Below are 11,745 nucleotides of genomic sequence, written 5' to 3' on the forward strand. Positions count from 1 at the left end.
TTTTCCATATTTAAAAATAAAAAATAAAAAATAAAAAAACCTCAACTTTGTGGGATGTTGGGAGTTTCTCTTCCATGCAATGCAGAAGATAGACTTTGGTGGTTGATGGAGTAATTTGCTTAGATGTATTTTTTGGGGCTTTTATTGTGATCTTTTTAATTTTGTTGAAGGGTGTCTAAGAGATTAAGACCGGGAATTCCCTTTCTCCATTTTTTTTTCAATATTGTCGTAGAGGCTCTTGGATGATGGCAAGGGCAAAAAAGAAAGAAAAGAAAAGAAAAGAAATAATTCTATTCATGTGTATGAAGTAGGGGATAAGGGTGGCTCTCAAATTTTAGAGTGACATTTGATATTTGCCGATATACCAAGAAGCATGGACACTTCTAAGAAGGTGGTGTATCTGTATCGTGTCTATGTCAGACACCGACACTCACTGGACACTTTCCGACACGTGTCCGACACTCATCAAAACATGTTCTACTTTTTTAAAAGTTTTTTTGAACTTGGACACCCTTTGGACACTTGGAGGACACGTTTTTTTTTTTTTTTTAATCTATTTATTATCTTTGAATGATATATTTTTATATGAGACATATAATAAATATATAAAATTACATATTTTGTGCATGTCCCTCACGTGTCGTGTCTTGCATTTTTTGAAAGTTGACGTGTCGGCGTGTCCGTGTCTATGCTTTCTAGCCGATATACCTTTATGTTTTGCAAAGCCAAGGAGGAGTTGAGGTGGATAAGGTGTGTCCTTTGTGTTTTGAAGCAGTTTTGGGTTTCACATTAACTTGGCTATGAGCGATTACCAAGGTGGGGTAGGGGGCTAATATGGATTATGTGGCTCAAATTTTGTGTTGTCGTGTGAATGGGTTACCTACTTATTTGGGTTTGCCTTTTAGGTTCTCATTTAATGCTAAGTTAGTGGGATATGGTGGTGGAGAGATTTAAAAGGAAGCTGGCTTCTTGGAAGAGAGTAGATATTCATGAGTGGTAGGTTGACCCTGATTGAAAAACAATTGATCTCATTAACTTGCCTACCTTTATAATGGTTGTTCTATCTATTCCTAACTCAATGATTAGCAGGTTGGAAAGGTTGCAAAAAGGTTTCTTGTGTGTGGACAAGGGAAGGAGTTTTAAGTATCACTTGGTGAATTAGGATTCGGTTTGCTGGCCAATACATAAGGGAGCTATGATTAACAGGTCTGAGAGGTTGCAAAAAAGTTTATTAAAGGAGGGGACAAGGGGAGGAGTTCCCATACATAAGGGAGCTAAGAGGCACAGGCATAAACATAGGTGCAGACATGGAACCATTACATCACAAATGTCAAAACTATTTAAGTTCAATATTGGTTAGATAATCTATCAAAATGACATAAATCCCCACTATTTTGTTTAAGAAGTAATAATATGGTTTTAACATTTTTTCTGCACCAAAAATTCTATATAACCAACATAAATGGAAGTAGATAAAACGACAATGTGGCATGTCTGGACACTAGGCACTTGTGTCCTTGACATGTCACCCACTATATCTAGCAAAAAAATTAAACCACTAAACACTTTATGGTGCATATGTGTGTATCCAACACACATTGGGCACTACTATGGGGATTAAAATGAAGTGTTTGTGCTTCATAGTAAGAGAGGTTTGGGGATTCATAAATTGGAGTTGTTATAGAGGTCTACTATAGAGATGAGGGGTTGTGGAGAGAGGTAGTGGAAGGGAAATATGGAAGTATGTAGGGTAACTGACCATTAGTAGAGTGGCGAGACCTTATGGGTGGGATTTTGGAAGGATATTAGGAGAGTTTGGGAAGAATTGACAAAAATATTTTTGTATAAGGTGGGTACCGTGGGTAGGATTAAGTTTTAGTTTGATTCATGGTGTGGTCGTAGACTGTTGAAGGAGGTGTTTTTGGATTTATTTCCCTTGGTATATGACAAAAAAAATTCTCTGCAAGATTGTTTGGTGGTGTTTGATAATACTGTAATTTGGAATTCGCAGTTTAGGAAAGCTTTGGGAGATTCATTCTAAGGACTCTTTTTTTGGGTGGTTAATGATTTCGGGTTCTGAGCTTCCAAGGGATTGGTCATAATTCTTTGGCTTGGCATACTTCGAAGAAGAGGTGTTTTTGTTCGTTCTTTCTATCAAGATTTGTGTAGTGGGGGGATGCTTTTCCCATCCTTGGAAAGGTATTTGGATATTTAGGGTTCCTTGATGAGGATTGTTTCATTTATTTTTATTTTTTTTGGTGAACTACGGGTCTTGAGGCCATCGTTATCATTGATAACCTTAGGAAAAAGGTGAAATGTGTTCATTGATTGGTGCTGGATGTGTAAGAGGATAGTGGAAAGAGTGAATCATCTTTTGCTTAATTGTTCAATGGCTAGTGAGTTAGAGTCTTATTTTTTCAGTGTTTGGTATGGAATGAGTAATGCCAACATATGTGGGGATATGCTTTCATGTCGAATCTTCGGATGCCCAAAGAAGAGGGAGAAGAAGGTGACAAGGTGTGGGAAGCAGCAACATTGGGTGTTTTGTGGACTATTTGGAATGCGGTAGCAGAACTTTTGAATGAGAGACGGTTGTTGGTTCTCTATTTTGTCTTTTATTGAACTTATTAAAGATTGATACATGCCCGTGGATGTATAGTTTATTGGATTTCGGCTTTTGAGTGACTAGGGTTCATCTCCTTTTTTGCATTTGTTAATGAACTTTTATTTATCAACAAATATGTGAACCCTACCCAAAAAATAATATTCAGCTACCCTTTCAATGTGCTTGATTGAGTTCTCCCATAAATGGAACAGCTACCAACAATTCAGTTATATAATTAAACAATGTCTATAGCATATCTTTATGTGAAAAGTACAGAATCTAATAATTACTTTACATTCTTCTTATTCATTGCCAAGTAACAAGAAAGCTTTGGACTTCAGTTCTTTTCTGGTATTGAGTGGTTTTTCCCAATGGTGTGGTGGAGCTTCTACATTGTTGGCTGGGGGCTAGTGTGGGAAAGATGAGGAAGAAGCTGTGCTGTTTAGTTTCCTCATGCATTAAGTGGATTATTTGGGGGAAGCAGAATCATAGATCTTTTGGTGGCATAAAAGTTCCTTTGTATAGGCTTAAGAGTACATTTGTATATTAACCCTTCTCTTGACCAATTCTTAGAGTTTGTAGAGTTTTTGCCTTTTTTGTTTCTCTTTTGTTTGGCATTCCCTTAATGCCATATTTAATGAGATTGTATTATTTATCAAAAGCAATTATTATTTTATTATTTCTCTTTTGTCATAGTAATTTCTATGCCGTAGTAGACACAACAGACAGTTCATAAATTTCTATGCATAATTACAGTTTCAAACTATAGGTAAGCATGATTATGGTAGCATATTCATATATCTAAGTGTCTAACTTCTGTTAGATACATATTATTAATTTCATTACATAACTTTATATACGCAAAATAATTTTGAAGAGATTTCATCCTGTGAAGGAACAACTTCTGAATCCACTGGTGGTAAGGACTACATAGTAAGCGCTAGCTTCATTGGGCCTCCGCTAAATGCAGCAATTTGGTCAACTGTATTGCTCAATAACTGCGATCTGACTGTTTGATTCCTCTCTGGTCCCTGTGTAACTTAATTTCGTTGAGCATTAAAAGGACAGGTTGGCCCGATGGTAAGACTTGCCATTAACGTCCCTAGTGGCACAGGTTCGAGTCACAAAAACCACCTCTCCAGGGGAGCTTCTATTTACACACACTAAACCCCCTTTATACACACACTTAATGAAGGGAGTGTGTAAAAAGTGTAGTGAGGGGGGATGTGTAGAAAGTGTATATTGTGTGTAAATAGAAGCTCTCCCTCTCCAGAAATGAGTGTAAAGTTGTGTCCATCTTGCCCTCGTCACATCATGCTTTAGCGGGAGCCTTGTGCACGTTGGGTCATCTTTTGTTTTTATTTTATTTTTAATAATTCGAATTGTGGGTCACTTGTAAACCCTGCAACCCTATTGAAATACCTCTACTCATCTCAAAGTTTAGTGTGTTTGAACAATTAGCTGTCTAATATTGCAACCTAATGAATTGTGTGGTTAGGATCTGCATGTGGAACTTGGAACCTTTCTTTTGCTGTTGTGAGGCCGAATCAAGTTTTATATGTTTGTCTCCCCCCACCCCCTCCTACCACCACCATTTGACGACTCACCCTTGCACAACTGCCTGTAACTCATCTGTCTTAACCAATCAGACAAAGCCATGGAATGCCAAGAGCTTTTGCCGACTGTCTATGCCACCTGTGTTTGTAGCCAGACATAGGGTTGAATCACCAGTGTACACAAGCAAGGGTCTTCTTACAAGCCATATATGTGCTTGGCATCTCCCCATGCCTTAATAATGAAGTCACCAACAAGAAACTTAGACATGTCCAAGACTACTTTATTCACACCATCCTACCAATTGCCTGGCACTTGTCTAGTACTCTCTAGCAACTATATAGCCACAACTAAGGGTCCTTTGGGACATGAAATCCATATGAATTCTTGCTGGGATGTTGGCATGACGTCATACCTAGGGTGGTACCCACTTGTCGTAACACTCTAACCTGTTTCCAATATGGCAGGAGGAAACATCAACACCATGTAAGAGGAATACAAACCTGTTTATGGAAAATGGCTACACTTTCCCATTTTTCAAAAGTTTTGTTGCACCAATCTCCCATCTGTAAGCACCATCCAAACATGCCACATACTATTGGCTGATGCAATGCTCATGGGTGTACCCGTAAGCAAGCCAAGCCATGCTGGGTTGCCGTCCACCAAATCATACTGGGCATGTCTGCTGCCCATTCACACCTAGGCTCTACAATTTAAAAACTTGGTGGTTAAGGTTAACTTTGGATGGAATTTGAGAAAATATAACATATATTGATCACTAGGCATGCTAAATTTTAGTATATTTCTCATTACTGCTACTTTGGGAAATTTAAGTTAAACTCTGTTGCAGGTAGTTTGAGGCTTTTGCAGCATGTGGAGACGATTCAAGCTCCTAGTTCATGGAAATTGTTGGAATCAAAATCATGGAAGGATGTAACATGGGAGGAGAAACAGTTCAAGGTACTTTAACCTCTAGTGGTAACAAGAGTTTGGACTTTGACCTGCCATATGACACATTTTTTTTGATATTGCTCTCTATTTAATATCAGGAGGCCCCTGGGAGGATCACATCATTTATCCAGGTAATTGATGTGTATTGTGACAAGATTATGTGTGAACATGGTGTGTGTGTGTGTATGTGTATAAGACGAGTGCATTAGCGAATTCTCTGCAGAAAAGTGAGGGTGTGTCTGATTCATGTTATAAAAATGGTCTATGACTTTTCAAATCAGACAGAAAAGTGAATCTTTTTTTTTGGATGAAAGGAAGTCTTTGTGAATCTTCTTTTGCTCTTATTGATTTTTTTGGAAGAGGTTTCCTTTGATAAGGATCTATAGATTTTTGTATGCACCTGGTGTACAAAGGTTTGTTCTCCTTCTTTGCAGGTTTTTGAATATATATATATATATATGTTGGATTTATTTATCAGAGAGAGAGAGTTCTCCTGGAAATTGTATTTTAGGCAACACAACTATTGGCAATCATATTATGGTCGCATTTTTCAGTCTCCTAACTATGAAAGGAAATATTATGAGTGTAAATTGCACTAACCTCCCATGAGGTTTCAGAACCATGCACCAAGACCTCCTTTCTTTGAAAAATAGGCAGGGACCTCTCCTACCATTAGGATTCATTTAGAATTTTCTGTTATTGGCTATTTTAGCTCAATAAAATGACTATTTATATACAATTTTGCATTACCACCATATGATTAAAGGTTAATATGGTAAAACATTTTATGTAAATTAATTTTTAATACTTTATATGTTCTAACAAATTAAATATATAATAATGATGCTTCACTTTTTATTATAATAATTTAACATAAAATAAGTGTGTAGAAAGAATATAAAAATATAATAGTCGAAAAAAACTATCACTATCATGTTTAATTTTTGTAAAGTAGTATATATTTAATTTATATAAAATATTTTACGTATTTAATTTTTAAAGATACAATGCAAAAGGGCATGTATGTGTAGTTATAGTCATTTTATTGAATCAACCCAATGATAATGTAATATTCTTAACGGGACTTGTTATTTTTTTAAACAAAGGGGTAGTGAACTCCATAAATTGAAGGGAGGTTAGTGCAATTTACTCGTATTATTAACTGTGGGAGGTGTAGTGTTTGCATCAAATATAAAAGCATTTGTTTTGGTGCAACTAAGATATTTTATCAACAAAACATAACTATCAATATGAACCTCGTCTCCCAACCTGTATGCACCCTTCTTCTGGTTAATCTTAACTTTCATGAAACATATGGAGACTTAAAGTAGTGAATGTTTTCTGTTCTGTGTCTTATGCAGAAGGAGATCATGAAGAAAGTTGGTGTTGAAGGGTATGCAATTGCTTAAAGGCTGATGGGGCTCTTTCAACTTTATTGTCTTTGTTGACAAGGTAATGCAAACGTTCTGGAGAAGTTGTTCCATGCTCTTGGGGCATTGAATAAGTTCTCCCGAGACCACTCAGAGCCACACTATTATGCATGTTCCGCACCTAAATGCAGGAGGTCCACGTGATTGTGTGGCTCCTAGGGCGTCGGAGCAATGCTTTAGGAGCACACTATAATTTTTCACCATTCTGGTGGATCAAAAGGTTTCTGTTTTACATTGAATTGTCTGTTTCTTATGGAAAAAATCTGACATAACAAAATTTTATGCAGAATTTCAATTTAAAATGATGTGACAATGATATTGTTGAGATAGTACACCTTGAGGGGAGTTTTGGTTTGCAGTTTTAGGACAACATCAACCAATCATTCCGTATGAATTCTATGCAACTCTTCTACTCGTATGGTATTACTCTCGTGAGGTGTTTGGTTTGTTTTATGTACTGGTACAGATTGTCATCTTTTGCCTATGAAATTGTTAGCAATTAAGATATTTGGTGATTGGTGAAACATAATTGTAATATACCCAGAAAAAATACCCCCCACCAAAAAAAAAAAAAAAAAAAAAAATCCCAAATTTGGATGTATGGTATAGATATAAATTCTGTGGTGTTACATGCAATGATTGGTATATTAATTAGTGTACCAATATATGTTATAATATTATCATTTCAAAATTATGGACTCCACTCATTATATAAATTACGAAGATCCAAAATCTCTAAAATTATGTCACATCATCTATTAGTACACTTATTGGTATATTAATTGGTATGTATAGCTTTATTCATTTAAATTTGGTAGTGTCTCGGGATGAAGTGATCCATATATGTCATTTTGGATACTTTTCTAGATTTGTAATTTTGTTATTGGATATATATGTTCCTTATTATTTCAAGGGCCACTTACCAGTAAGTCATATATACAAAGTTTAAAATCCATCTAATTTTAATACAAAACGCTTGCACCAATTAATTCTATATATTTTTAATTGTTATAAAAAAATATTTATTATTTTTTTTAAACTTTAAAAACGCTGCTACGTTCCACCGCTGTCGGACTTTCGTCAGACAGTCATTCGAGACTCGTCGAAATATTCAACATCACCGAGAAGTCGTCGAAGTATCACCGGAAGTTCGTTGAAATATCACCGGTGTTCCGAACATCACTGGAAGTTGTCCAAAATGTTCATTGAACATCATCGAAGACTCACCGGATTGTTTAGAATATTATTAGAAAATTAAAAAAAAAAGAATAAATGAAAAAATTATGGTGAAAAAATATAACAAAATGTGTTAAATATTGATAAACTGAAGGGAAAAAAAAAAAAAAAAAAAAAAACAGCAAACAACAATGAAAAAAGGATATATTATTTTTAAATTTTTGTAGGATTTAAATAAATAATCTCCAATATTGATCAAATTGAAAAGTAAGCTCTAAAATTGTAAAATGTTACAGTTTCAACGCACGATTTTATTAAACATTTATTCTTATTAATCAAACTGGAAAACATGTTATGAAATTTTAAAATTTTACAGTTCTAAATAATGTTATGAAACTTTAAAATCTTACAGTTTTAAAGTAAGATTTATTTCAGTATAAAAAAAAATGAAACTGTAAAATTTTACAGTTTTCATCGCCTATAACTAAAATTTTAAGACAACTTGTTAAAAATTTAAAAATTGTCTCCATTAAAACAGGAAAATAGAAGTGTATGGTAGAGAAAATGTAAAAAAATTGAGAAGTCGAAGAAAAGAAACAGATATGGAGAAAATATTGTGCTCCGGCAACTATTTTTAGTTTAGATCTAGTCGGATTTCATGCAGATTTACTCAGATTTGATGTAGATCTTCTTCGCCGAAAACTTGTCTCTTCTGCCGTCAGTGAGGGTGAAGTTTGGAGTCAATGATCTGTGGTTGTCGGTGAATTATAAATAATGATGGTCATCGGTGACTACATATTAGAAAGAGAAAGAGAAGAAGTAAGGAATGGTCGGTGGTCATCGGAAATCAAGAAGAGAAAGAGGGAGGGAAGAACGAATACACAGGAAGAAAGAAGAATGAAGAAGAAAAATAGATAGTGGATTTTTGAGAGTATTCAATATGTTGTGAGACTAAATAGACTTATCTGTTTTTAAATAGAATTTTTAGGTAATTTACCATTTTTTCAATGATTTTGATGTGTTTTTGGACATTGGGTTGTTTAAAAACCAGTAAAATGTAAATGTTGAGATCATTTAATAAGCATTCTAGCCGCAAAGAGTTGTAAGATTCCTACTCAGATTCTTGTTTCCTTTGTTTTCTCATGACCAAATGAAGCTAATAACAGGCTCCCAGTTGCTGTAATTTCGTGCAAGTTGTCTTGCTGGTTTTGTTGGCCCTCTTTTTTGTCTATTCATTCTTCTGTAACATGGATTTTAGTTCTTATTTATTAGTCTTTTGGGTTCTAAGAATCATAATAAGAATTTTTGTAATGAAAGTCACAAATATTTGTGATGTATTTTGTCATTTTGTGATAGAAGTTACGAATAACAAATGGTGTATACTCTTAAAGGGAAAGTTACGAATTATTGTAGTTGGTATGAGGTAAATGTTACAAATCACTTGTGGTGAGAAATGTTATGAACTATTTTGATTAGAAAAATTATGACATATTGTGATGTATATTAGGAAATGTTGTGATTGTGTTAGATGATAGAGTCTGTGTAGTACACTCCTTTTAATAAAAGGGAAATGATTTGGAGCCCTAAAAAAGTCCCCCCTAATCTCCCTAATCCCCAAAACGACGTCGTTTTGGGAATATTTTTTTTTTTTTTTTTTTTTTTTTTTTTGCCTTGGTCTCAATTTTCGGGGGATTAGGGCTCCCCAAATTAGGGATGTAGCACGGCCCTTAATAAAATGTATACTATTGGTTAACACTTTCGGTCCGTCTTCTAGCCTCATTTACTTCTATTGGATCTTATCAGGTGTAGGCTTGACAGTTAGGATTATAAACAAGTTGAATAGAGTATGATCTGAGTGGTGAGCTATTTAATTTAATTTGAAAATTTAATGAGTTTTAAAATGTATTTAAATTTGATTTTTTAAGTTAATTTAAAACAATTTTTAATTGAGTCAAACTTAGTATATTAATGAATATTAAAGTGCAAAACTAGATTTGTTTACATTTTGAGTGAAACTTTAAACTTCTAAATGACTTTATTTTTTATTTGTCTAATTTCACACAAATTTTTAATAGTCAAATATGAGTTAAGCTTGAGTCATTTATTTATTTTTATTTAAATAAAATATATTGGACATTCGAAATGGGCTAAGAAATAAAAATAAATCGAATTGAATTCTATTAAAAAAAAAAATCAATTTCATTTGGTTACCTATAAAAAGCTGGAAAATTGTAGAAAAATGGAAACAAGTTGAAAAATTTATGAAAATGTGGAAGAATAAAAGCAATTGCAAGATAGATGGAAGGGTGGCTCTATTTGCACCTCCAAAAGATTGGTTGAACATCTCAATTTAATGAATTTTTTTTATTACTATTATGTCTTTATTTGAAATGATCAAAAAGTATTTGATATTGAAAAAAATGCAAATAGTGTTTTGGATACCCCCATATTATAATCAATCTCAGTTTTCACCTTGCATTTTTGTATTCAACCTTGTTTTTTTTGAATAAATCATTCTTATATTCTATTTCATATTCAAATCAATAATAGACAATAAAGAAAACATTTCCTAGCTTTATTTTTTTATTTTTATAGAGGAGATGTGTTTTATCTTCATCTTCTATATTTTCGGTGGTGGGATTTACAAATTTTTTGACACTTATTTTTTCGGCATTGAGTATTCGGATGGAGATTCTTTTATTATGTTCAGAACTGAATACCCTTCTATATTTCAATTGTATGGAACTAAGTATCCGAAATCATTTATTATTTTTGGAATTGAGTAGCTGTATATATTTCATTTGTTCGGCACTGAGTATTCAGAAGAAGATGTTTGACACTGACTATTCAAAACCATTTATGATGTTTGGAATTGAGTAAAAGTGGTAGAAAAAGAAGGATTTGCAAGATACCTCGGCATATCAACGGGTTTCGACAAGTCGGTTTCGACAAGGGTGGCTTTGATGATGGGTGAGAGGTTTCTCGGTGTGAGAAGTATTTCTCTAGAGACCAATTTGGTTTTTGGGGTGTGTTAAGTATCTCTCTAGGGTTCTTGAGGATATAATAGGTATTATTTGGGATATCCAAAATAATACAATAAATTTTAAATTTTATAATAGGGTGTACAAAGTATTGGGGTATCGAACCAATCTTTTCAGGTGCAAATAGAGCCACCCTAGATGGAGCTTAAAAGCTAATTAAAATACAAATACACCTCCTGAAATTTACTTAAAATACAAATGGCCACTTGTGGTTATGAAAATTACATTTTGCCCCTTGAAATTTATAATTTCATAATAAATTACCCATTTTATTAATAAATCATCAAGTCAATTAATAATTTTTAATGATGTCAGAAATATATTCTGTTTAATAATTTGGGTAATTTTATTATTATATAATAAAGTAGTTATGTGTCACGCCCCTAACCCGCCCCTAAAGGTTTTGGGCATGACCTAATCAGAAACAGGCACTTAACCTGCTATAAATGATATTCGGAGCCTGAATGGAAGCGTTTATAAGAAAATAACATGCAGACACATCCATTGAGCGACTACCAAAATGCCAGGACCACGTCTCGAAATTAAACATAAAGTGGATATGCGCCCGGGATTAAGTTACATACACATTTACAAGTCCAATCCAGAGTTTGGACATACAAAATATTAGATACAAGCAACTGTGGCCAACAAAATATGGGTACAAAATGACTAAGACTAGCAAAATTGCCCTAGCATGCAAAGGGCTTCTCCAAGTGCCTGGTTGTCCTTAAGCTGACAAAAGATAGATGATGATGATGTAAGGACTGACCTCCAAGCTGATTTTCTACAGAATCAAATATAATTACAGAGTAAGACAAGCTCAGTGAATAATAATACTTGAGTAGTTTAATAACCAATTTTACCACAATGCATAATACAAAAGCGAGTCTGATATGGTTTTACTTTCAGAACGACCTGTTGGCCCAGAATTATCAGAACGGCCTGTTGGCCCAGAATTATCAGAACAGCCTTTCGGCCCAGAATAGCC

The 11,745-nt window shown here is 34.1% G+C and overlaps 1 protein-coding gene across 3 annotated transcripts in view; it reads left to right on the forward strand.

Annotated features, from left to right (window-relative positions):
- LOC114319475 (D-aminoacid aminotransferase-like PLP-dependent enzymes superfamily protein) overlaps positions 1-7,047 on the forward strand; it is a 31,655-nt gene extending 24,608 nt beyond the window's left edge. The window contains exons 6-9 of one of the 3 annotated variants that reach the window (XM_028266497.2): positions 5,010-5,119; positions 5,209-5,241; positions 6,472-6,562; positions 6,828-7,047. In XM_028266497.2, the coding sequence (XP_028122298.2) occupies positions 5,010-5,119; positions 5,209-5,241; positions 6,472-6,519 (191 nt within the window). In that variant the 3' untranslated portion in view covers positions 6,520-6,562; positions 6,828-7,047. Of the gene's footprint in view, positions 1-2,922; positions 3,103-5,009; positions 5,120-5,208; positions 5,242-6,471 lie in introns of those variants that run through there. The other 2 variants (XM_028266496.2, XM_028266500.2) reach the window with 2 other exon arrangements.
- Positions 7,048-11,745: the final 4,698 nt, after the last annotated feature.

Source organism: Camellia sinensis, chromosome 8 (assembly GCF_055761805.1).
Source record: "Camellia sinensis isolate YWXY chromosome 8, ASM5576180v1, whole genome shotgun sequence".
Lineage (NCBI taxonomy): Eukaryota > Viridiplantae > Streptophyta > Magnoliopsida > Ericales > Theaceae > Camellia > Camellia sinensis.